The 24749-nt window shown below is 49.8% G+C and overlaps 11 protein-coding genes across 11 annotated transcripts; 6 read left to right on the forward strand and 5 right to left on the reverse strand.

Annotated features, from left to right (window-relative positions):
• Nucleotides 1-1727: 1727 nt before the first annotated feature.
• Nucleotides 1728-2256, forward strand: mbf1 (multiprotein-bridging factor 1; the record flags this gene model as incomplete). Its single annotated transcript, XM_056708197.1, has 2 exons — nt 1728-1883; nt 1948-2256. 2 exons carry the CDS (start codon nt 1728-1730, stop codon nt 2254-2256), a joined length of 465 nt encoding a protein of 154 aa, XP_056572499.1.
• Nucleotides 2257-3034: 778 nt separating this feature from the next.
• tif34 (translation initiation factor eIF3 subunit i) lies at nt 3035-4281 on the reverse strand (the record flags this gene model as incomplete). The annotated part of the gene is made up of 5 exons (XM_056708198.1): nt 3035-3217; nt 3280-3456; nt 3510-3626; nt 3682-4188; nt 4255-4281. 5 exons carry the CDS (start codon nt 4279-4281, stop codon nt 3035-3037), a joined length of 1011 nt encoding a protein of 336 aa, XP_056572500.1.
• A 539-nt stretch (nt 4282-4820) lies between these two features.
• N7489_002444 (C-1-tetrahydrofolate synthase) lies at nt 4821-8094 on the forward strand (the record flags this gene model as incomplete). Its single annotated transcript, XM_056708199.1, has 5 exons — nt 4821-5169; nt 5239-5259; nt 5314-5351; nt 5404-7931; nt 7986-8094. The coding sequence occupies 5 exons, from the start codon at nt 4821-4823 to the stop codon at nt 8092-8094; spliced, it is 3045 nt and encodes a 1014-aa protein (XP_056572501.1).
• An 865-nt stretch (nt 8095-8959) lies between these two features.
• On the forward strand, nt 8960-10932 carry N7489_002445 (NADP-dependent isocitrate dehydrogenase; the record flags this gene model as incomplete). The annotated part of the gene is made up of 6 exons (XM_056708200.1): nt 8960-9241; nt 9459-9494; nt 9623-9806; nt 9870-9906; nt 9959-10455; nt 10508-10932. 6 exons carry the CDS (start codon nt 8960-8962, stop codon nt 10930-10932), a joined length of 1461 nt encoding a protein of 486 aa, XP_056572502.1.
• A 1117-nt stretch (nt 10933-12049) lies between these two features.
• On the forward strand, nt 12050-13593 carry N7489_002446 (uncharacterized protein; the record flags this gene model as incomplete). The annotated part of the gene is made up of 6 exons (XM_056708201.1): nt 12050-12178; nt 12266-12302; nt 12365-12432; nt 12501-12883; nt 12943-13010; nt 13076-13593. 6 exons carry the CDS (start codon nt 12050-12052, stop codon nt 13591-13593), a joined length of 1203 nt encoding a protein of 400 aa, XP_056572503.1.
• Nucleotides 13594-13863: 270 nt separating this feature from the next.
• Nucleotides 13864-15860, reverse strand: N7489_002447 (uncharacterized protein; the record flags this gene model as incomplete). Its single annotated transcript, XM_056708202.1, has 6 exons — nt 13864-14003; nt 14059-14341; nt 14391-14566; nt 14629-14900; nt 14983-15319; nt 15431-15860. 6 exons carry the CDS (start codon nt 15858-15860, stop codon nt 13864-13866), a joined length of 1638 nt encoding a protein of 545 aa, XP_056572504.1.
• Nucleotides 15861-16003: 143 nt separating this feature from the next.
• On the reverse strand, nt 16004-17233 carry N7489_002448 (Zn(II)2Cys6 transcription factor; the record flags this gene model as incomplete). The annotated part of the gene is made up of 1 exon (XM_056708203.1): nt 16004-17233. The coding sequence occupies one exon, from the start codon at nt 17231-17233 to the stop codon at nt 16004-16006; it is 1230 nt and encodes a 409-aa protein (XP_056572505.1).
• A 632-nt stretch (nt 17234-17865) lies between these two features.
• N7489_002449 (uncharacterized protein) lies at nt 17866-19098 on the reverse strand (the record flags this gene model as incomplete). Its single annotated transcript, XM_056708204.1, has 1 exon — nt 17866-19098. One exon carries the CDS (start codon nt 19096-19098, stop codon nt 17866-17868), a length of 1233 nt encoding a protein of 410 aa, XP_056572506.1.
• Nucleotides 19099-20442: 1344 nt separating this feature from the next.
• Nucleotides 20443-21123, forward strand: N7489_002450 (SRPBCC domain-containing protein; the record flags this gene model as incomplete). The annotated part of the gene is made up of 1 exon (XM_056708205.1): nt 20443-21123. The coding sequence occupies one exon, from the start codon at nt 20443-20445 to the stop codon at nt 21121-21123; it is 681 nt and encodes a 226-aa protein (XP_056572507.1).
• Nucleotides 21124-21729: 606 nt separating this feature from the next.
• N7489_002451 (uncharacterized protein) lies at nt 21730-22590 on the reverse strand (the record flags this gene model as incomplete). The annotated part of the gene is made up of 4 exons (XM_056708206.1): nt 21730-21875; nt 21946-22174; nt 22277-22520; nt 22583-22590. The coding sequence occupies 4 exons, from the start codon at nt 22588-22590 to the stop codon at nt 21730-21732; spliced, it is 627 nt and encodes a 208-aa protein (XP_056572508.1).
• Nucleotides 22591-24418: 1828 nt separating this feature from the next.
• Nucleotides 24419-24697, forward strand: N7489_002452 (uncharacterized protein; the record flags this gene model as incomplete). The annotated part of the gene is made up of 1 exon (XM_056708207.1): nt 24419-24697. One exon carries the CDS (start codon nt 24419-24421, stop codon nt 24695-24697), a length of 279 nt encoding a protein of 92 aa, XP_056572509.1.
• Between the last annotated feature and the right edge of the window lie 52 nt (nt 24698-24749).

Raw genomic sequence — 24749 nt, forward strand, 5'->3', positions numbered from 1 at the left:
ATTCACTTTCATTGATACGGCGTTGGTGGATTGAAATTTTGCTTCGAATGGATTGACTGGACTCAATCAGCATCGCTTATTGGCGGGCTTATGGCCAAATATTTCGGTGATCCCAGTGTTACAAACGCTAATTAGCTCTTTATTGCGATATGATCTAGTTTTAGGGCTACATACATATCTCAACCAATGACTCTCCTGAAATTCTGTATCACATCCGAAGTTCCCTAAAGCTTGAATCATTCAGCACAAAGAGCTTACCTATGCAGGTTATTAGAAGACCCGATGGAAGCGGACTATAAGGGAAAGGCCAGGAATCCAGTTACAAGTTTACCCATACAACGAGAAGGAATGAGGATAGAAAGGATGAGTTCGGGTCGGGAATAAGCTTTCTAATTAAACATTACTACTATATCTGCATCAAATATGGAGGCCCGTCAATTTCTGTCCTAGTTTGCTTATTGGTCGTTCTCCAAGACGATGCCTAAGCATGGTCACTCCTACAAGATGGTGCGCGTGGGGACTGACTGGGGGAAAATGCTCCTTGAACATAATCCTCGGAAGAATTATATTCCAAGCTGCATGCTGAACGGCAATATATTCTAAGCCCAGCCAGGTTCCACGATCGAGAAGCTATTCATGGAAGATGGCTCTTTGTCTCCGAAAGAAGACTCGAGAATACTACTGTCATGTAATTATTGTTTTCCTCTTATATGTGGGCGATGGATTTCAGACGAACTGTTTATTGTGCATAGCTTCATATTGCTACATATATCACCGCCTCCCTATGTCTCCCGCGGTGGGAACAATGATATAAAAAGGAAGATTTTAACTGGCAAGAAACAAACGTGAACCAACATACCTTGTACTTTGCTCTTGGATTGACTAGCAGACCAGTTGCAGAGTCCGTAGGCCTAACTTATCTCTAGGGCTATGGATAATGTCCCATGCGGAGAGGCTAAGCCTATCCTGGTGCCCGATTTGGTGCTCAGCCTCATCGTGGGCCCCTTATTTGAAGACTCATTGTGACTCTTGTGCTTACTTTGGTACAACACTGCACCGGACATGCCGCTTGTGAGTGGCATTGGTTCTCGAGGCACATTTTGTTGCCCTTCTCCCCTGGTATCGGCGATTAGGGCTGAGAATGTGCACGCAAAACCTTATGACATCAAGTTGTGGGGCGAGTTCATCATGGTCTTGCTGATGGTCTGAAGCGGACTGATCTATATGCTTTATATACAGGTGAACGGAGAGATAGTATTGCTGAGAAACTCATTTACACTTGCGCTAGATTTTCAGTTGTTGGAATGAGTCTTGAATGTATCCATGGATAAAATAGTGTGTAGTTTTATGATTGCAGGTGGCTGTGGCGATCAATGTGGTGGGGGATTGCCGATGGGCATAGTGAACCCCTAGGGCAGTATTGAAACACTAGAAAAGAGGTGAGCCCCTGAAGAAAGCTACAGATAGTCATACAGAACTGATAGAAATAGCAAATGATTTCAAATATAAAAGAGGGCTTCGCCACAGTACGAAGAAGAACGCCTTTGACCCAGATATACGCTAAGCCCAATACGGACTAGCGCGGGCTCCCCTCCCTCGAGAAGCTTCTGTCTCATCGATATAAATTGCATTTCTCTCTTTACCCTCACACGACCAACGTCATCTCCACCCTCACCTATCATTCTTACCAACCTCACCCACACCGCCAAATCAAACCTCATTTCAAAATGTCTGACTGGGAAAGCACCACCAAGATTGGCAGCAAGTTCCGCGGAGCTGGCGCTCAACCCCGCGAGACCGTCGTCAAGGGCAAGAGTGCCCTGAACGCCGCTCAGCGCTCTGGCAGTGTCTACACCGAGAAGAAGTACACCACCGGTAACCTTGTATGTGAAAACTCCTTTGCAATCCGGAAAAATGACCTTGAATCTTTACTAACCCACTCTCCAGAGCGCCAAGGCAGGTGCCCCCGAAGGCCAACACTTGACTAAGGTCGACCGCAGCGACGATATCGTCAAGCCCAAGACCGTCGGCCACGCCGTCGCCGACGCAATCAAGAGACGCCGCACTGAGGAGGGCTACAAGATGACTCAGAAGGAACTCGCCACCAAGTGCAACACCACTATCACCATCGTCCAGGACTTCGAGCGTGGAACCGCCACCCCCGACCAGAAGGTTCTCGGCTCTATGGAGCGTGTGCTGAACATTAAGCTGCGGGGTTCAGACATCGGCTCTGAAAAGTTCCCTAAGAAGAAATAGATGGGGTTGAGTCCGTGGCCTTTATCCCTTTGGGAATGAGACTGGGGCAAATCTCAAGTTTTCTGCATTTGCTTTTTTGCGCTCTATGACTGTCATGTTCCTCCTTCATTTTCATGAGACGTCACCTTTTTTTGTTTTTTTCTACGGGTTTCTTTTCTGCTGGTCGGATTAGCGCTGGCCTTGCATGGGAAACGGGCTTAGAGAAGATATCACGAAAAAAAAATTGTATAAATGAGATACCTCAGATTTTGATATTATCATATACTTCCCTACTTGTAATTTGCGTTTGTGTATAAGTTCGAGTACATATAGATGGATGACCAAGGTCGGTTTCATAGCTCTCACATAACATGCACACGAAGCCCTGGAGACTGAGCGTATGTAGGTACTGTGACAGATGATGTATATACGTAGTTCTGTCCTAATACATAGAAACCACCTATCCATGATCTGTTCGATGCCAGCGGCGCTATCCCAGCGCAATTTGAAGATTTGCAAAGCTTTGATTTTGTCTATTTACCCGATTTTCATCTCTTTCGCGGAGGACCAGGACAGACATAAGAGCTCAGAAAAAGAACTCTGTCATCTTTTTATTAAACAAAGACACAAACACAAGGTACCAACTCCGATTTGATCATGGAATCAATGAAATGAGAAAATCGTGGACCGGAAGGTCATCCCATTCCGTATGCGGGACTTGGGGGATTTGTCCCAAGTCTTTTCGCCTCGTAAACACATGCACACGACGCATCCCAACATTCTTCACCACATCCTCTCTTTACTTCCGCGCTTGCTCCCGCTCAACCTCGTACATGAAGTCGAAGTATGACTTGTCGAAGTGGTGGACACGAACGTATCCGTCCTCACCACCAGAGGCGTATGCGGTGCCTGCGGGGTGAACATCGATAGTGTTAAGGGGACCGAAGTGGCCACGAACGCGGCCGCACTCATCTTCGAACACCTGAATAACAATAATATTAGTATGGGGCGAGTTTAAGTCACTCGAGCGCATATTGGACTCACCTTGTGGTAGAACCGAGCTTCGAATTTACCCTGGCGGGCGGAGGTGGTGGTGACATCCATGGCGGCTTGACCACCACCAAGGATGACGAATTCCTTCTTGGGTGTCACACTAGCAGTGTTGAGAGGAGTGTCGGAGATATAGGTCTTGAGGATGGCGAGGTTGCGGGAGGACAGGAGCTGCATGTCATTAGCGGGGATTGCCTCATAGAATGATCTGCAAAGGAACATACCTTGGCCGACTTGTCTTTCGACGCGGTAATGAAAGACAGACGATCGGGTGCGAACTGAATGTCGGTTATTTGGCTATCGAATTCGTGGATTTGCACGTTCTCGAGTTGATCTCCAGACTAGAGATGGCATTAGCATTCCACGCCCCTCAAAGCCACCCTAAAAAAAACATACCTTAGGATCGTACTGGCTGACGCTGCCATCCTCGTGCCCCGCAATGATGTACTTGGACAGGAAACTCCACCCCGCCACGGTGGCCTTGCTCTCCTCGCAAACGATGGTCAAGGTGGGCTCGGCGGCCTGTGCGCTCAGGTTTTCGCCATAGCTGATATCGAGAACCGCGATAGTACCATTGAAACCCATGCGCTTTTCCGTCACTGCCAAAAGTCTGTTTCCATCGGGGGAGAATGACACGCGCTTGACGGCTGTCGAGAATTCCCACACCTTCACACACTCGCCGGTCTTGACGTTCCATAGACGCACGGTGTTGTCTGCTGATCCGGTCGCAAGAAGAATGGTGTTGGGGCTGACGTCGACTGTCCAGACAGCACCCTGGTGGCCGTTGTAGGTACCGAGACGTTCGCCATTGGCGGACCACCATGCGCACACAATCTTATCCTTCGAGACGGAGAAGAGGAGATCGCCGTCGCTGTTGAACTTGATCTGGGTCAGGGACCGCTCCTGTTGTTATAGTTGGCTGCGGTCAGTCTCTGTGGATCCAGCAAGTTTTCGAAGAAGTCAACGCACATGGCCGGAAAGCAAAATAGGCCGCATTTCGAAGGGTGAGGTGTTAGGGTCTTCGAGATGGAGTATCGGAGGGGAAAAATCTGAGACGCTCGGCTCAGAAGGGGTAAGGCGGAGTGGCTTTTTGGGGGGGTCAACCTCGTCAACCTCACTTTCTTTGACTAGTGAATTTCATCGCACACTCGGCCCTCAATGCCAAGCCTCATTCGGAGGCTAATATAATCCGTGGTCCGATATCTCCACGTGATTGCTATCTGAATACCCTAAGCCCTAGCTGGTGTCCCCGAAAAGGTGAACGTGTCCCGGATGACTCATGCGGCTCAGAAAGGCAATTTTGCCTCAGGCAGAGACCAGGAGGTGCCCGGGAAACTCCCGACTCTCCGCATGAGCTTAATTGCAGGAAAAAGAAGAGATGAGGTGAATGTGAGGGGAATATCTCCAAATTGACAGGGCTGGCTTTTACCCCAGTGTATCTCTCGAGTGTTGCACGTGAAATTGAGGCCTAATTGTTGATTTCTTTTTCGCAACGCCGGTAACAGCTCCGAGGGGTCGCCCCAAACAAGCAATAAATGCCATTCGTCCCCGCTGCCCTACCCCGCTGCACTTTTTATCTCCAAGTGCATGCGGGCACCTTCCGAAATCTTCCTTTCCTATCTCGTTCTTTTATACATAAGTATTCCTCTGTCCAGGGAGTCAGAGGACTTCGTTCAACATCCGTCGGGTCTCTAGTGCAGGTCAACTTTTCTCCAATTAGCCCCGCTATCCCACCTTTCCGAAAGTTTTCCGGGTCAGCAATGGCTGCCGCCAAGATTGATGGCACTGCCATCGCGAAGAGCATTCGCCAGGGCTTGAAGTCCGAGATCGAGCAGATTCAAGTGAACAATCCTAGATTCAAGCCAAACCTGGTTATCTTCCAAGGTAAGCTTGCCCTTCTTAGAGCATGACGATCATGGCAGTGTTGGATACTAACGTGATGATTCTATCTAGTCGGCAGTCGATCGGATTCTAGTTGGTCTATCTACAAACAGCATTGAGAAGGTCTGTTGGACTAATGTCGCTTAGGTACCTATGTGCGCATGAAGCTGAAGGCCGCTCAGGAGGTATGACTTGCTATTTGGGATATTTGGGACATTATCTGACCTTATCCACCAGGCCAACATCATCTGCACCCTGATCAACGTTCCTGAATCGAGCACCGAGCTGGAGCTCATCCAAGAGATCACTAAAGCCAACTATGACCCCGCGATCCACGGTATACTCGTTCAATTGCCCCTCCCAAGTCATATGTCTGAGCATGCAATCACGTCGACTGTTGCAGATGAGAAAGATGTCGATGGTTTCGGCGCAATCAATATCGGCGAGTTGGCTAAGCGAGGCGGTCGCCCGTTGTTCACTCCGTGTACACCTCTGGCGGTTATGGAACTCCTCAAGGCAAGCGGCGTGGACCCCGCCGGCAAGGAGGCAGTGGTACTGGGACGCAGTGACATCGTCGGCAGCCCGGTCAGCTATTTGCTTAAGAACGCCGATGCCACCGTTACTGTCTGCCACTCAAAGACACCGGATATTGCCCGCGTCGTGAAGACCGCCGACATCGTTGTGGCGGCCATTGGCCAGACCGAGCTTGTGAAGGGCGACTGGTTGAAGCCCGGTGCTGTGGTTATTGATGTTGGTATCAACTACAAGCCTGATGCGACTAAGAAGTCCGGTGAGCGACTGGTCGGCGATGTGGACTTCGAGTCTGCTTCCCAGGTAGCCTCACAGATCACTCCCGTCCCCGGTGGTGTTGGTCCCATGACAGTGGCCATGTTGTTGAAGAACGTGGTTCATTCCGCCAAGGGCTACTTTGAGAAACAGAAGGACCGCCACGTTACCCCTCTTCCTCTTCGCCTACAAACCCCTGTGCCTTCCGACATTGCTATCTCGCGGGCTCAGTACCCCAAGCCCATCACCCAGATTGCCACTGAGGTCGGTATCGCCCCTCATGAGTTGGAGCCCTACGGCCACACCAAGGCCAAGATTAACCTAAGCGTGCTGGACCGCCTCGCCCACCGTCGCAATGGAAGATACATCTTGGTCGCCGGTATCACACCCACTCCTCTCGGTGAGGGCAAGTCCACCACCACATTAGGTCTCACTCAAGCACTCGGTGCCCACCTTAACCGCATTTCCTTTGCAAACGTCCGACAGCCCAGCCAAGGCCCTACATTCGGCATCAAGGGTGGCGCCGCTGGTGGAGGCTACAGTCAGGTTATTCCTATGGACGAGTTCAACCTCCACCTGACAGGTGACATCCACGCCATCACCGCCGCGAACAACCTTCTCGCTGCGGCTATTGAGACTCGCATGTTCCATGAGTCCACCCAGAAAGATGCAGCTCTCTACAAGCGTCTTGTCCCTGCTAGCAAGGGCAAGCGCGAATTCAAGCCCATCATGTTCCGACGTCTGAAGAAGCTGGGCATCGAGAAGACTAACCCAGACGATCTCACTGAGGAGGAAATTACTCGTTTTGCCCGCCTTGATATCGACCCAGAGACCATCACTTGGCGCCGCGTTCTCGATGTCAATGACCGTCACTTGCGTGGCATCACTGTCGGCCAGGCTGACACCGAGAAGGGCCTGTCCCGCGAGACTGGTTTCGACATTTCCGTCGCTAGTGAGTGCATGGCTATCCTTGCCTTGAGTAACGACTTGGAAGATATGCGTGAGCGTCTGGGTCGTATGGTGGTTGCCACTTCTAGAAACGGCGACCCCGTGACTTGCGACGACATCGGTGCCGGTGGTGCCCTCGCCGCTTTGATGAAGGATGCCATTAAGCCAAACATGATGCAGAGTTTGGAGGGCACACCTGTTATGGTGCACGCTGGTCCCTTTGCCAACATCAGTATTGGCGCCAGCTCCGCCATCGCCGATAAGCTTGCCCTGAAGCTTGCCGGTACCGAGCCTGATGAGGATCATGAAGCCAAGACCGGTTTCGTGGTCACTGAGGCTGGCTTTGACTTCACAATGGGTGGTGAGCGCTTCTTTAACATCAAGTGCCGCTCCTCTGGTCTGGTTCCGGACACTGTCGTCATTGTGGCTACTGTCCGTGCGCTGAAGGTTCACGGCGGTGGCCCCGAAATCAAGCCCGGTGCCCCTCTGCAGGAGGTTTACCGCACCGAGAATGTGGATGTTCTCCGCCAGGGCTGTGTTAACCTACGCAAGCACATTGCCAACGCCAAGCAGTACGGCGTCCCGGTGGTGGTCGCGATTAACAAGTTCGAGACTGATACCGACGCCGAAATTGCTGTCATCAGAGAGGAGGCGATCGCTGCTGGTGCTGAGGATGCCGTCCCTGCCAACCACTGGGCTGAGGGTGGAGCCGGCGCCGTTGATCTGGCCAAGGCTGTCATGACCGCCAGCTCCAAGGAGAAGCACTTCCAGCTTCTCTACGGACTGGATGGTACTATCCAGGAGCGCATTGAGCGCATTGGCCAGGCCATGTATGGTGCCGAAAAGGTCGAGTTCAGCGAATTGGCCCAGAAGAAGGTGGACACCTACACCAAGCAAGGGTTCTCTAACTTGCCGATCTGTATCGCCAAGACTCAGTACTCACTCAGCCATGACCCAGCTCTCAAGGGCGCCCCCACCGGCTTCACTGTGCCCATTCGGGATGTTAGATTGGCCGTGGGCGCTGGATACCTGTAAGTTTTTGTTATTCGCATTATGTGGAAACTGTCACGCTAACATAGCTATAGCTACGCCTTGGCTGCCGATATTCAGACCATTCCCGGACTACCCACTGCCCCCGGCTACCTTAACGTCGACATCGACACCGAGACTGGTGATATCGACGGGCTGTTCTAGGGTACAATATAGATAACGAGATATTTTTGGAGCTTGCATATACCACTGTTCGAATTTCGATTCTTCAACACATACGATAATTGGGGTCTGATCGGACCCTTAGATGGATATTTTTCAACACCGCGCAATCCGGGGCAATTGGACACGTGAAATTCATTTCGATATATTATTTCATAATCAATATATATTTTTTCCACTGGATATATATTAAATCGTACAATTCGGTTGGAGCTTTTCCGGGGTCAAAAAGGGAGGGCCGGTCAAGGCCGGAGTTGAGCTCCGTTCTCCGGGAATCGCTCGTATCACCACGTATAGGCTTCTTCAGCGGGTCGGTTGATGGAGCTTTGATGGAAAATTTTAGCTGATAAACGATCAGACCGGTGAGTCAGTTGACCTTGAAAGGAGAGATTTAAAGAAACAGAGATATCCACGTGAAATTGCCATTCAAAAACATTCCAAACCCTTCAATATCTCCAAATATCTCATATCTCGTGACTGTCCGGCTTCGGCGCTTCTTTTTGCGGAGTTGTTATTAAGATCCCCAACCTCCATTGCACCGGACAAGGCTTTTTCCTCCTCTACTCTCCATTTAACTATCCAGTCTCACTGCTATTCGGTAATTCTCCATTCCTATTTGCCTTACTCATCTTATTCCGATCAATTCCCGTCTTGCCGTGGACCCTTTACCCAAGTCCCGGAAATCGCATCTTCTTTCTACCCTTTCTCCGGGAAATTTCCCGACTCCACACTTTCCTTTCTGCCGAAGCTCATTCCCTCGGTTGTAAACCAGCGAGTGAGGCGACTTACTTCCCGCTCAGCCAAACAGAGTCTGCGAAATAGGCGCTGACGTCCTTAGGATCCCACGATGAACGCTCTCCGGTCCAGTTCCGCAGTCGCTCGTCGGTCCCTCGCGACCCCTCCTGCCCCTCTCTCTTCTACCTCTCGTCTTATTTCTTCCTCTTCCTTCACTTCTTCACTTTCTAAGAGATCTATCTCCTCTACCTCCCTCTCTCAACGAACTAATCGAGTTGCTGCTTCTTCCCGCTGGTCCGGATCGATCCCTTCGTCTATCACTCAAATCCGCACTATGGCTTCCGAAACCAAGATCAAGGTCAAGAACCCTGTGGTCGAGTTGGATGGTGATGAGGTATGGGAAATCCCTCTCCTTTTATAGTTCGAAGTTTCAATCAGCCTGTTTCACAAACCCGCATATTCTCGTGCTTGGCTGGCGCGTTTTCGTCGAAAACGCGGGGAAATACGGGGAATATCACAATAAATCATGTGTCAATCGGACAATGACGCTCCCGCAAGGCTTTGAAACTCATCCTTGACATGTGCTAACCGGATGATCTTCGTGAACATAGATGACCCGTATTATCTGGCAAGAAATCAGAGAAAAGGTAAGCTTATCGTCTCCTTCTCGCCCGGGCCAGACCTGCATGATCGCCGCCGTTGCAGGTGCATGCAGTGGAGACGTCACAACCCATACCGGCCCGGTTTCATGCTCATACTAATTGGCTGCCTATAGTTGATTCTGCCTTATCTCGATATTGATCTCAAGTACTACGATTTGGGTATTGAGTACCGTGATGAGACCAATGACCAGGTCACCATCGATGCCGCCGAGGCTATTAAGAAGTACGGTGTTGGTGTCAAGTGTGCCACCATCACCCCCGATGAGGCCCGTGTTGAGGAGTTCAAGCTGAAGAAGAGTAAGCTCATTAAGCTCTGCGGAAGTCCGTTTTGCCATTAGGCAAAAAGCTAACCATTTCTAGTGTGGCTCTCCCCCAACGGCACCATCCGTAACATCCTGTGAGTAGATTGAATCCGATTGGCTCTGACCATTCACTAACAATATATCTAGCGGCGGTACCGTGTTCCGTGAGCCCATTGTCATTCCCCGCATTCCCCGCCTGGTCCCTGGCTGGACTAAGCCTATTATTATTGGCCGCCACGCCTTCGGTGACCAGTACCGTGCCCAGGACCGTGTCATTCCTGGCCCCGGTAAGCTCGAGTTGGTCTACACCCCTGCCGGAGGTGAGCCCGAGCGCGTTCAGGTCTTCGATTTCCAGGGCGGTGGTGTCACCCAGTGCCAGTACAACACCGATGAGTCCATCGCTGGCTTCGCCCACTCCTCCTTCAAGATGGCCCTCATGAAGGGTCTTCCCCTCTACATGAGCACCAAGAACACTATCCTCAAGAAGTATGATGGCCGCTTCAAGGACATCTTCGAGGAGATCTTCCAGAAGGACTACAAGAAGGACTTCGATGCCAAGAACATCTGGTACGAGCACCGTCTCATTGACGATATGGTTGCCCAGATGATCAAGTCCGAGGGTGGCTTCGTCATGGCTCTTAAGAGTGAGTTTCCATCCTACGTTGGTATTTAATTTTCTCTAACACCTGTGTTTAGACTACGACGGTGATGTCCAGTCCGACATCGTCGCCCAGGGCTTCGGCTCTCTCGGTCTGATGACCTCCGCTCTGGCTACCCCCGACGGCTCTGCCTACGAGTCCGAGGCCGCACACGGAACCGTGACCCGTCACTACCGTGAGCACCAGAAGGGTAACGAGACTTCCACCAATCCCATTGCCTCTATCTTCGCCTGGACCCGTGGTCTCGTCCAGCGTGGCCAGCTCGACAACACCCCCGAGGTTGTCACCTTCGCTGAGGAGCTCGAGCGCGCCTGCGTTGACGTCGTCAACGACGAGGCTATCATGACTAAGGATCTGGCTCTCGCCTGTGGCCGCAAGGACCGTGAGTCCTGGGTCACCACTGGCGAGTACATGGCTGCCGTTGAGCGGAGGCTGAAGGCCAACCTCAAGGCTCGCCTGTAGATTGTTTTTCCCATTTGCTGCAAAATTTGAGATACTCCCGTTTTAGAATCCCTAGCGGAACGGCATTGGCCTGGCTTTCATTGGTCATTTTTGTATAGTTTGCAATTGAATTGTCATTCTGTATACTTTCTATAAATCTTCCATAGACGCAGCTAGTCTCAAAAACGGTGCCTATGCTTGTTTCAGGTGCTGTCACCGTCTACTAATTGTCCACGTTAAACATACCGACCTGAGAGTCCATTCACGACCTCCAGCATTTGCGTTCCATTAGCCCGGCTCTACCACTTCATGCCTACCTCACTTCCCCGTTGGTAAATAGAGTGCTCCATTATAGGTTCCACGTAACCCTCCACACACGTCCAGACCGGAGCATAAAACATTTCGTTTATATCTATGTTGGGATGGAAATTTCGCCAACGCCACAATGCACTTGAATAGCCAGAAAACTACATACTGAAAATCAATATCGATGGATAACTCGGAGCACATCTCCTCAATAGGGAAGTGTTGGTTTCCCTCGGAACCGAAATACTAACGACCAACCCTAAGCAAGAAAGCGCCCACACAGAAGGTGTCCCAAGTAAGAATCAAACAACCAAGGTTGGCCATCTTCAACGATTATGTGATATCTGATCTCATTGTCCTGGTTGCTTTCTCCAGAGTTACGGGCTACCAAGCAATCATCAACACTTTGAACCAATTGGGATGCGAGCCGGATGCGCGAGCCCCACAACTTTATCCGGACAGCCAATCATCTCTTTTTAACTTTAGTTAGCCGACCTAGATCGAGGTCTTGACGCAAGTGGTTATATCAGTTTCCTAATGCGGCCATTTTCTCTTCTATCATTTTGATGGCTGGACGAACGACCATGGACGGAAAATTCATTACAAGACAGGGGCCTGGGTGTGTCCTTGATTCTGCCGATCTGACTGCAAGACAGTCATTTTTTTTCTCTCTTTTTGTTTTACTTTCAACTCGGGATTAAGCTTCTTTTCTTGCTATACTACGATTTCACCTCAATACTCACCTGCAGTGTGGTGGCACAGTTCCACTACATTCCGTCCAATGCAATGACATACGTCTAAAGGTTGATCAATTCTTTGTCTTGCCGATCGAATGTATGTTGTTGTGATCACGTCGGTCTTCACAGGCCTGGCGCTTTTGGTTGTCGCCCTCCGGCTATACACTCGGATCTACATGGTGAAGGCTCCTGGGCTGGATGATTTGATCATATCATGTGCATTGGTATGTACATCTATCTTCTAGATATACCGCGAGGACATACATCTCTCAGATGAGGTACCGGAACCCCATGCTAATCACCCATCATAGATCTGCGATCTGGCTTTTTATGCCTGTATAATTCTTGGTAAGTAGTCCGTCTCATCAATGCCTTAGTAGTATACATTTCAATCTAACAAGTCCCTGCAGAACGAAAATATGGCATTGGCATCCACTCAAGCAAACTTTCTGAATATGACCTCCAGAACCAACTATTTGTACGAAAGGAACCCCTCCTGCTATCAAATCATGGGGAGAACAAGTCACTAATGGAAATCAACCACAGTGGTTATGGCTTTCGGTCCCTTTCTACAACATGACCATGATCTTTGCCAAGCTCTCCGCCCTTACGCTCTTCGCCCGTCTGTTCCGTCCCCGTCCCTTCCTCTTAGCTACCTATATCATCATGGGAGCCCTCGTCATCATAGGTCTATGGACGACACTGAGCGGATTCTTCTTCTGCGTTCCTGTCAACGCCTTCTGGGATCCCTCCGAAGACGTCCGCCTGGCAAATTGTCTGCCTGCCGCCCCTGTCTGGTTCACTAATGCGGCACTCCAGACATCTACTGATCTGGTGATATTGGTTATGCCCATGCCGCTATTGTGGAAGTTACAACTACCTAAAAGGCAAAAGTGGGGAATACTTGTGGTTTTCAGCCTTGGAATCTTGTAAGTGGAAATACATGGCTTGTCATTGATCTTGGGGACAACGCTGACTGTTCTTATAGTATTATTGGCACCAGCTCCGCTCGTTTGTATCCATTGAGCATCATGGTTGGCGGAGGAGACTTTCTCGGTAAGATTGTAGCTATTTTTACGCTGCAAAATAAAAGTTGAACGAAAACGCTAACACACTAACAGAGGAAAATGCCCAAGCAGCCCTCTGGTCCTCCCTAGAGGCAAACGTATCCATCATCTGCATCTCCCTCCCACCACTCCACCCACTCCTCTCCCGCATCTTCTCATTCTGCTTCCTCCCGCGACCGATACAATCTAGAGCCTCAAAGCGTCGCTCCAGTAGAACGCAGATGACCGAGCCTCTCAACCGTGATGGCGGGATCTGGTGCAACGAACTCTTCACTCCCGGACCGGCGAGCTACTGCACTAGTATTTCCAAGGTCAATACGAATGAAGAAGACCACGAGAATGAGGAGGGGATCCGTGTTAAACGGGAGTTGAGGATGCAGTCCGACACTCTTCCTACCCCTGATATTGAACCTCATTCTGCGAATGGTGTCCACCTAGATATGGGGGAGGGGGCGGTGGCAGCGAGGAGTCATACCGCGCCTGAGAATCCTCGCTCGAATTCTAGTGTTGAGAGGGATTTCGTGGATTTCGAGTTTCCGGACTACAGGGAGAAAATGAATGCTCCTATTTGAATTTGCTGGCAGATGGGGGTGTATATATGTACAGCAACGTCAAACGCCTGTGATGTAATTGCATATAGTGATGATACGAACGACGATATTAACCCAATAAATGGATCATAGTAGATTTCGTGTATGTAGAACACTTAGAAGACATGATATATATGTAGCATTCTGTTATACCCCCGTCGTCGAGCGGAGTGGCAAAGACCTACATGGAAACGCACAAGTTACAAATCACTATGTATAGCTGCCTGGATGTCTACCTCTGGTGCTGCACAATCAAAGTCTTGCCCGCGAGGGAATCTTCCCCTGCATAGCCTGTTCAATCGCCTTGGCCACAGCAACACACTTCTCTTCACCAAACCGACCCCCAACAACCTGTATCCCAACAGGCATCCCCTCCACCAGGTTAACATCATCTAAGCATGAATCAGTATCGTACGGAAAGACAACTCTAATGCTGGATATACTCACACTGCTGCTTATTAAACCTATCACTATCATTCCTCGGAACATGGGCGAGCCACTCTTTATCCGGAACATCCTTCGTCCTCGAGGCAGTCGTCACAGGCACTGCTAACGCGGCATAGCCAAGGAAATTCCAGATACTGGTGTAGCCCACATATGCACTGGACTTCACCCACGTCCACGGTTTGTATCCCACCCATGCAGAATTGGGCATGATCAGTGCGTCAATATCGGATGATACCCATCTATCGAGATATGCCGATTCGAAATTGTATTTGTCCGCATTGAGCTACAATATAGGTTAGCAGGTAACAACCGAACCATGGTGGTCCACTCACTTGGTGCGTTTGACTGGTAGTCAAAGTATCTTCAGGTTTACCAACGAGCATACCCTCAATAAGCGGCTCGCCGGTTTTCTCTATCTGTCTTCGACAGCCCTCGCCGCCATCAGAAAAGATAGCCTTTGCCCAGAGCTCATATGCATAACTATGCGAGGAGGCATCCCACTCAAACACTGTGATTTGTCAGTAAATGGTTCGCAGTAGCCTTCTGGGAAGTTGCTATCAGGTATCATACCATCATGTCCCGCCGCTTTCAGCGAATCAGTAACCTCGCGCATGGCCCTTGCAATCGGCGGCTGAACCTTGACAACACCATCGTCAACCAAATATCCAATCCTCAACCTCTTCGCACCAGGAGAAGCCAATTCCTTCCTCCACGCAACAGGCGCAACATGTTGATCAACCTCCCACGGCCTCGCCTCCGGCAAAACTTCCATATACCTCTCAATAGTCGCGAGATTACAGGCCATAGGCCCAGCAACCGATCTCACGATATCTTGCCCAGGACTGTAAATCATCCAGATCAGCACTTTCTTGTTCTTGTTCCTCTCCCCCTCCACCAGCCAACGAATAAAAAAAGTAAACTTACTTCCCCCTCTCATAAGGGTGTCTCCCCGGACTAGGCGACAACCCATAAAGTCCACAAAGCGCAGCCGGAATACGAATCGAACCGCCCAGATCGGTACCAATACCAAGAACACTTCCACGCGCCGCAGCAAGCGAGCCCTCGCCACCAGAACTCCCACCGGAAATCAGTCCTCGGTTGAATGGGTTGACGCACTGCCCGAAGACGTGGTTGTACGAGTCGGACATCATCATTGATTGTGGCAGATTGGTCTTCACGTAGAGGACGGCACCGAGACGGCGGAGCGTGCGCGCTACGGATTTGTCTGCTTTTGCTGGGTTGTTGGTGAGGCCGACCCAGCCTGGATTTGATTATTGTCAGTATGCGCATACATACACATGTCTGTACATGATGAAAGAGATTGTCTTCTTCGTAACGGGTGTGATTGATAGGAAGGAGGAGGGTAATTTACCGATCGAAGTGTCTACTCCTTCAACGGAGAATAGGTCTTTGATGGATACTGGTAATCCATGTAGAGGGCCGACAGTCTTCCCTGTCTTAGCGAGGTAATCGTCTAGTCCCTGGGCGACGGCAAAGGCCTGCTCGAAAAAAATCTCTGTACAGCATGTTGTAAGTTGGTGGGCGAGGGCGGCACGTTTAGCGAAGACTCTAGTCAGCTTTAGAGACGAGAGTTCTCCGGATGAAAGCTTGCGAAGAAGGACGGCGATATCAGTTTCTTCCGTGAGGGCCAGTTCCTCTGGACTAAGAATGCGGCGGAGATAGGCCAAAGCATTTGGAGCTGATTCAATGGAGGGAACGGGATCTAAGCGCCATTCGGGGGGTATAAGGGAAAGCTGGTCGACGCGCTTTTGAGCGCAACGGTCTTGGTACGAGGTAGCCATGGGGGAATTTCCATGCTTATGGTGGAAATACAAAAGCAACGAAGATACCAAATCAGACCTTAACAGGATCTTTATAGATGTTCAAGACCAACCAAGTACATGTAGATATGAAATGTGATGTCTTGCCCGATTAGGAAGGCAATCTAACCGACGCTAAACCCCCCCCCGCATATCCTCCACCTCCGGTCGCACTGCGCCTCCGCGTCCGGATAACGGGGGAATTCACACGACTGGCAGTTGCGCCAGTAGCCTCGGATTATTTCACACTGCCGTGCCGTCGAGGCACTCATTCCTATCAGGTAGGCGGGGGTAGCTAAGTGCACGTAGAATCTCGATGTAGAAGGGATTTCCGCGATAGCGTGGCAAGCCCGGTCCACCATGGAAGAGACTACATTGCAATGATAAGTCGATGCAGAGGGATCGCCGCCCGTAGCCATTCCCGCGCGACTGAATGCCATGATTGCCGCGGCCCCTCTATACACGGTCGTCGCAAGATTGCGGTCCGTCGTGTCGCCCGCATTGAGCTGCAGAATCTGGGCTAATGCTCGAGCACTAAGCTCCATAGCGCGGATCCCATTGCTGTCGCGGTGTTTCGCAAGATAAACGAATAGATCGAATGTGTCTGTTGGACACCCGACTGAGCCGAAGAAGCCAGCAGATAAGGTCTCGCGATGCCAGTCCTCGAAAATTAATGGGCTTTCCCTGACAAGGGCACCTGTAACATCAAACCATACTAGATAGGCGAGGACATCGGCTAGACCGGATATTTCGCCGCAGAGGTCGTCGAGATCGGCCTTGTGTTGGCAGTGGAGATCTAGCAGCGAGCGCGCGCCTTGGAGATGGCAATGCCAGTTGCCAAAGGATCCGCAGCATACTTCAAACATGGCGAAAGTGGCGATGCCGAAGAGCGCAATTGGGTGTGCGGACTGGATAACCTGGCTCAGGTTTGTCAAGGCCACTAAATGTGACTGGAGGGACTCTTTGTTGTTTGCATCCTGGACGCGCGAGCGGGCAAAGCTTAGCGTGCGTGAAATCAGCTGGATTCCTTCTTCTGGGATGTCGCGGCTGCTAGATTGGATTTGTTGGCAGAAAGCGTCCAGGAGGTCGATGAAACCGTATAGATTGATAGATGCCGACTTGTAAGCTTCAACGTTTGGTGTCTCTTCGTTGTGAATCTGTGGTGAAGTGCCTTTTGGCCGTTTCGGCTTCTTCTTATCATCTACCCATACAACTCGCTGTGGATAATTGCATGCCTCTCCACCCTGGAGACAGGCTTGACATCGGGGTCGGTTCAGGTCACATTTGATACCTCGGACTTTACAGCGATCACAGTCTCGGTCATGCCGAATGCCACGGGGCTTTTTCCCCTTCATAGTGTGTGCGAAGTTACCTGGCTTGGAAGGCTATCAAGTAGCCCTGTATCGTGCGGGGTGCGGACACTTGCCCGATTGGTCTTAGGTGGAGCTGCTTTGGGGGCTTGGGGGTCGGTTCTTCATATCTTTGATGTCCGATAAGGCAGGACTGCATTTATCTATCAATGTCGCTGGAAAGTGGAATACTCGGTTCAATTCTGGTTGGGTTCCACAAGTTTAGTACAGGGGCTGGAAAGGAAAGTGAGAGACAACATCATCAACAAAAGACAGTTGCGAATAGCAAAAGGAAACGACAGGCACGGTAATCAGCCAGTTGTAGAGGCAAAACGACATTATCAAAACAGAACCTCGCCGGAAGCAAGAATTGGAAAAGAAACGTGAAGGTCAACGAGAGACGATCACCAGCCGGACGTCAGCCGAGAACAACAAGATGACCAAACGCAAAAAAGGGCAATCTGGAATGACCGAAGACATAGCCAGAACCAGCATAAACAAAATGAAGGAAAGACATCTATCTAGTATAAACCAGTACCCAGTCAAAGTAAACTTTTGTGAATAATACCAACAGTCAAGACAGTGAGTGAAACAGCCTCACGATGCCTTGTACAGACCACTCCTCTTTCGATTATGAATCAGTGCTTGCACATACCCGGGCTCCAATTGGGGATCCGCATCATGTTTGCATATGGCTGCTTGCCACGGTCAGATTGCCTTCTGCGTTGCATCATACGCTCACGTCGATCGCGTCTCTTGGTAGCCGAATTCACTTGCTCTGGCTTCTCCATTGAGGTCACTGCCTGTGCTGATTTGCGGGCCTTCCTTTCTTCCGCGCGTCGGCGACGCAGTACAACCTTCGGACTATGCTTTGAAATGACCCGGATGGAGGAAATCTTGGAAACCCCGGAGACCCTGGAGATCCTGGAAAGCTTGGAAATTTTGGAATTCTTGGAAACTTTCGAAACCTTTGAAATCTTTGAGTCTGATACCTGAGACAGACTCTTTGCCTCTGGGACACTGATGCTTGCATGCAGACTGCTTCCACGCGAGAGCCTTCTTCTTCGCATTCTCTTCATTTGCTCGATAGCAGCAACCGTCAGAGATCGAGTAGACGCAACGCTTCCACTTTTCATTGATGCAACGCTTTCGTTTTGCAAGGATGCAACGCGCTGGGGCTTGGCAAACGATCCAGGGCCATGTGCATGTGGGTGAGGGGTATCGGGCCTGCGAGCGTTCGCGGAGTTGGCCACGGAAAGCGGAGGACTGCCAACTCCGACTGCACCAAAGACCTGAGGAGGAATCGAGTTCTCGAGGCTCATACGTCGTTTCGGGCCAGCCTGGTCTGGGGCTATATCCGGATACTGCGAATTCACGTCGACCACACACATTCCGACAAAAGGTGTCTGGAGGATTGCACTGAAAGGGGGCTGCTCCAAGAAGTGGCTTGGGGAGTCGCGATGGAGCACTGCAGGCAAGGACACAGTATCATGGTGTTGGGCATTTGGCGAGGCGTGTTGTTCATGACAGTCTTTGGACGAGGCGGCATTACTGGCCGTCACAGAAGAAGCTTCTCGTTCAGAGACGCTCTGGTGCAGCGAGTCCACGCCATGCGAGCAGTGATGGCAGACAACATCATACTCCCCTTCTCGTGGCATGAAGGTCATTGACGCCGGATACATTCCCATATACATGTCAGGGGCCCAGTTGCAAATCTCCAACCAAGAAGGCAACTCGTCAAGTGGAATCAGAGGTGTCCAAAACCCTCCGGGGCGCAGAATGCAAAATTTTGGCCGTGGCCGGGCAAGAAAGGTAGGAGGGGGTGGATGAGAAGTTTGGACGAAGACCGGAACTGGGGTAGGATACTGCATGTTGAAGAGACTGGAATAGTATTGAATGAATGTAGTGGAACAATGAGTGTATAAGTGAAAGAGTAATTGATGAAAGAATGTATGATGAGAAAAGGAAGAAGAAGGAAAAGAGGAGGGGAAAGGGGATGATGGGGGTTTTATTGATGTGCAGTGGTTTTGAGGAAGGAGCAACATTGCAGGAAGGAACGGAGATGGGCCAGATGTGGACAAACGGAAAGAGCGAAAGAGCCTCATAAGGGAATGGGAGATATACCTAGGTAGTCACTCAATATGGCTTCAAGGCCTCGATTGATAACAATCTGGAATGGGTTGGTCCACCTGTTTTGTCGCAGGTAATTTCAAACGGGTTGCTCCGCTCCTTCGATCCAACAATCCGAAAGATGCGCAAATTGAGAATTACATCTGCAAGTTTGTGTTTCCGTGAAGATTTGGGGGAAATATAAACATGAAGAATGTGTGATATACTGGACCTGATCCTACGATTTACTGCATCTGAGCTAATTAGTACGCATAGTGCCGACCAGTGGCCGCTGGCAGATAAATGGAAATACTTCAAAAGGGAAGACCTCTATCCAAGGCCTTGATCTTTCGCAAGCCAGGTGACTGGTAGCTAATGGACTTGACCAGAAATTGTCCGGCTAGCCTTTGATCATAGCTTCGAGGACTTCGATGTTTATGCCGTGGCTAGGTACAAGTTGCGGTCTCCCAGCAGATTCATGCAACTGCTCTAGGATTGGCACTCCTTCTATGCCTATCCAGGAGACCATTGAACCGGTAGGCAAGGGTTCCCAGGAGCATGCAGTTTAATTTATTGACTAATTTGAGTCATTAGCGATTAGGCTCTATCAAGGCGCAATGAATACCAGCAAGTGTACCAAAATAAAATGTCAAAGTTATTGATGCCAATGCTTTCTTGATGGGAGAATGGGGCCAATCTAAAGAACGAGGGTTCACATGGATAGTGCTAGCGTGTTGCGTTTTATTGAGGGGTCTGACGCTTAGGTTGCGGTCAGCGAGCAAGACCAGCGAGGGTCTGAGCAAAATGGGAAGGGAAAAACACGTAGCATAGGAAGTCCGGTACATAGGTAACTACATAGTCAGGGCTATTTTCTCATTTACACCTAAAACCTAAGTTTCAAGCTTCATACTTCAAAACTTTATCTTATCTTATCTTATCAGCACTTCCAAGCTATCGGCCCGGATGCAACGACATCCGACGTACAACTCTGGCAACCTAGCGTTGCACACAACTTCTCCTCAGACTCTTACCTGCTTATCTTCATTTCCTCCTCAACCTCATTCCTCCAAATTTTCAAGCATTTACCAGGAAATCTCGAATCCGTCATGACGACCCTCACAGACCCCACCAACGCCACCCGCGCAACCCCGAACGTCCCCATCGAGAAAGCAACCCTCCACATCGGCAGCTCAACCTTCATCAGCGCGCCCTCCCAGGAAGTCTGGGCCGCACTCGTAAACACCTCAACCTGGCCGAGCTGGAACGCCTTCGTACCACGCGCAACCATCCGCTCCCAGCCAACCCCAGACCCATCTCCATCCACCTCCGCACCGGACCCAACACCAACACCGGCACCTGCACCGGCATCAACCACCCAATCATCAAACAAAAACCTCTCCCCAATACTCCAAAAAGGAACAAAATTCACCTTCCACGTCCGTATGGAACCAACCTCCGCCAAGCCCCAGCCCTCAACAGATGTACACCTCCTCATAAGCGAATTCAGAGCGCCGAACGCAGATACCGGCGAAGTCGGCCGTATCGTTTGGTGCGCTGACCCCGATGCACCGGGTGCGCTTTCGCCGTCACTATTGACGGCTGAGCGCGTGCATGAGATTACGGCTGTTGAGGGCGGGACGGAAGTGCGGAATTGGGAGGCACAGGTTGGGTGGTTGGTTTATGTGGTGCGGTGGATGTACAAGGCTAAGCTGCAGGCGAACTTTGAGATGTGGGTTGCTGATTTGAAGGGATTTGTTGAAGGGGGCAGCAAGACCGGTTCTTCTTGATCAACCCGAGTTGAAACAGCTGCCCTGCGAGCTGGGCTGTCCACTCGTGATGTAGCCGCTGCAGGATCCTACTATCCATTACCCTCCGAGTGTGGAATGGAGCCAAAAGTATTTTCCTAATGAAATGCGTTTCTTATTATGCTGCAATCGAGGTTGGCATAGTAGCCGTCTGCGTCCTTACTACTGATGAAATGGAAATTGGATGAATAGCAAATACAGTCGGCTTTGGTTTCAAATACTCATTTATTACTGGAACCTAGAATAACAATATTCTGATCTCTTCATCGATAAACGTTTCGGCAATGACCGCAACCCTCGGTTTGAAAGCAAAAAACCTGTCAGCTCACAGAGAGGGATCCAGCATCAGTGAGATTATTTGGATAGGATTCTTCTTGCAGAGGCGCAGCACCACATCCTTGGAGGACAAGACGGGGATTGGGTTGAGTATTTCCATTTGAGTAGTCGACATACTTGTGGCGCAGTTGTCTTTGTGAAGATCAAAGAAGGTAGTATTTACCTAGGTAGTGACCACATAGCTACCTATAGATCCATGCTGCCTGCCCAGTGAAGTACGTCCATATAACAGAAGGTTAACTTGACTGATACTCATACACAATATTGGTAGGGCGGAATAAAATAATACATGATACCGTGAAGGATTGAAGCCACAATAGGGCCTAGCCAGTGAATCCAATGATACGAAGTAAAATGTGAGCCGACCATAGCACCGAAACACCTTGCAGGGTTCCCACCTGTAAATATCAGGTGAGCATTACGAAATAGCAGATAAAATCACCTGATTGCACAGCGATTAATACGTACCGAACCCAGTGTATCCGACTTGGCTATAGCCAGTTCCAAAGCTTGTGATTCCGAGAATAATACCAACAAAGACAGGACCAAGAGCTGGACCAAACACTTCTCTTTGGCGTGGATCGAGGCCCACGCTGAATGACAGGAATATGAGCATGAAATCGGTAGTAACTTCGATGGTAAATGCGCTTCCTACTGACACTACAGAAGTGTCTATGACACATCCGGGGATGACAAACTACAACGTTTAGCAGAAGAATCTGAGTATGAAGGAAGCCGTAAAGCAAAAAGCCAGCAAGGAAACAACGAGGGAAAGCGGTTGATGCTTGTAGATACTCACAGATCGGGTGTCAAAGCTACCTCTCAGTAGATAGCCAGCAACAGTAGCTCCCAGCAACTGAAAACTAATATAGAGAATGCTTCGCGGGAAGGTGGATAACCTGGCGAAGAATGTCGCCATAGTGATTGTAGGGTTCACATGACCACCGGACACAGGGCCCGCTGCGAAAATGAATAGAGGAAGGGTCAGAGTATTGAGCAGACCTCCTATCAGGCTTGGGACCACTGGCCCTGTAGCAAGATGTCTGATTGATTTTGATGTCAGCTTGATAAGCCAATTGATGTGAAAACGTGATTTAAGACTTACCCAGCCATTTTGCCTAGACCAACGGCCAAGAAACATGTGAAGTATACAAGCAAGCATGTTACTAATTTTTGTATCAGCGCGCATGTCCGGGAGGGCGCTTGTTTGAACAATGGGTTTAAAAGCGAAAAGCATAGGGGACATGGAATATAAAGAAGATAACAGTGAATCCAAATATCTCACATACCAACACCTTCAACAAATGCAGCTTTCCATATATTAAGCTGAATAAACTGGTTCGGGCATATCATTTGGCTCCAAGGGACCAACGGTGCGGCATCGGGAGTCTTCCGTAACAACTCTGCCTCCTCCAGAGGAGAGACGGAAAACTCTTGATTAGCTCCAATTCGACCGGCAAACGGTGTACTTTCAACTTGGAATCGACGGCGTATCCCGCCATTTTGACCTTCCAATGGTCGCGGTTGTTCATGTGTCTGAGGGAGAAATGAGGCCATTGAAGCTTGGTGCTTTTGTGGTTATTTGTTAAACAGACGTTAAATGGTGTGTATTTTGAGAGAGGATAATAATAACAGTGGCTACATAGTCGATTTATCTTAGCCAATACCCTACATATGTATGTACCGAGTCAAATATGATGACATCAGTAACGGGAGGAGCCCACACAACTGGTAGGCGTAACAGGTGCACAAGTGCACCCAATCTATTGATTCAGTCTGGTTAGCTGTGAAATTCGGTGATGCTGCAGTAGGAAATGATGTTAATTGCCGGCTATATCCATAATAAAGTTGCTGTTGCGCTGGTTAGATGGATGAGAAACACTCCAGACAATACAATGCACCGCTCTTGGCATAATGTCATTGAAGGAGTTGGAAATATCTTTTGATATTCTTTCCCTTCATGAGTGCTGCATCTATAAGTATTATGAGAATAATCAACCCAAAACATCTTCGGACCCTGACACCTTCCAACTTTGGAAGGTACATTAGGCAGGCGCCTTCTTACTTATATAGAGGTTATTACAGAGCTGCTGAAGCGTCTTCTTAGACAGACTGCGGACCAAACAGACGATCGAATTGATCTAGAATCAATTATTCCGCAAGCTTAACATCATTATAAGCCAAATCCGAAGTCTCACATCGAATGAGAATGGATTGGTGGAGAGCCGGATGGCTGAGAGGTTTCAAGCAATGCAACCATTCCTCACGTACTTCAGACGGCAATCGAGGGACCATGTACCCCAACCGAATTCAGAAACGCTGCAACCACGTGTGGTATCAGAATTCGCAATCTAGTGGGCGAAGAAATGCTGACAGTCGAGTTATGAGGACTTTGTCTTCGTGGATTTCACATCTTACTCACATTTCGCTCGCATCGATCTAACTTTCTTCTCATTACGACCCCACTCCTACTACTGAGCACGAAAGCCGGCTCTCAGTTTCCTACACAGCTTTCAATGCTATAGGGTCTGGAAGTGAGTGACATTCCCATGTTTTGTGATGTTGATTTCGCTGATTTTGACTGGGTCATGGGACCAGGACACAACGTGTTCGACAGCTCGAATCCAGGGATTGGAGAATGTGAACTCCAAAGATGAATTTGTCTATGCTGCGCTTGTATACAGTACCCGAATGGAAGGCCGTCTTCCTAAGCCTGTCAAAAAGGGACGCTTTCGCACCTACACTCGTGTTCATATCCCGATCTCGTTACACCTAGATGTCTATTGCCACTGTGGAGAAAATGAGACGGGAGGAAGATCGGCAACCGTGGGTCAACTAGAGACCTATGGCATCAAACCGCACGTCATGAACTGGATCGGAAAGGTATCCGGTCAGGCAGGCCCTGGCGATCGCATCATAATCATCTTGATCGGACACGGCCATGAGGAAGACCACGGGTCACGCAGAACGCGAGTTCATATCTAAAGCCGAGATGATTGCCGCCCTCTCTATCTTGCCGCCTAATGTCCGCCTCCTGATCGCCAACGAGGCTTGCTACTCCGGTTCCTGGGCTACAATAGACCCTGATCTAGGCGCCAATCGAGACGTGCTTATTGAGACAGCAGCAACCGTTGCGAGAAGCGTGTGGCTTGTGGGTATTGATGGGTCACTGGGAGAAACATCGCCAAGAAGGTTAACTATTGCTATTCCTGTGGGATGAGAAATAGTATTGTCGGCAGATGAATTTCGGCGAGGGAAAATCCCGCCTTCCA

The sequence above is a fragment of the Penicillium chrysogenum genome (assembly GCF_028827035.1).
Source record: "Penicillium chrysogenum strain IBT 35668 chromosome Unknown utg000001l_segment0_segment0, whole genome shotgun sequence".
In the NCBI taxonomy this organism is placed as follows: domain Eukaryota; kingdom Fungi; phylum Ascomycota; class Eurotiomycetes; order Eurotiales; family Aspergillaceae; genus Penicillium; species Penicillium chrysogenum.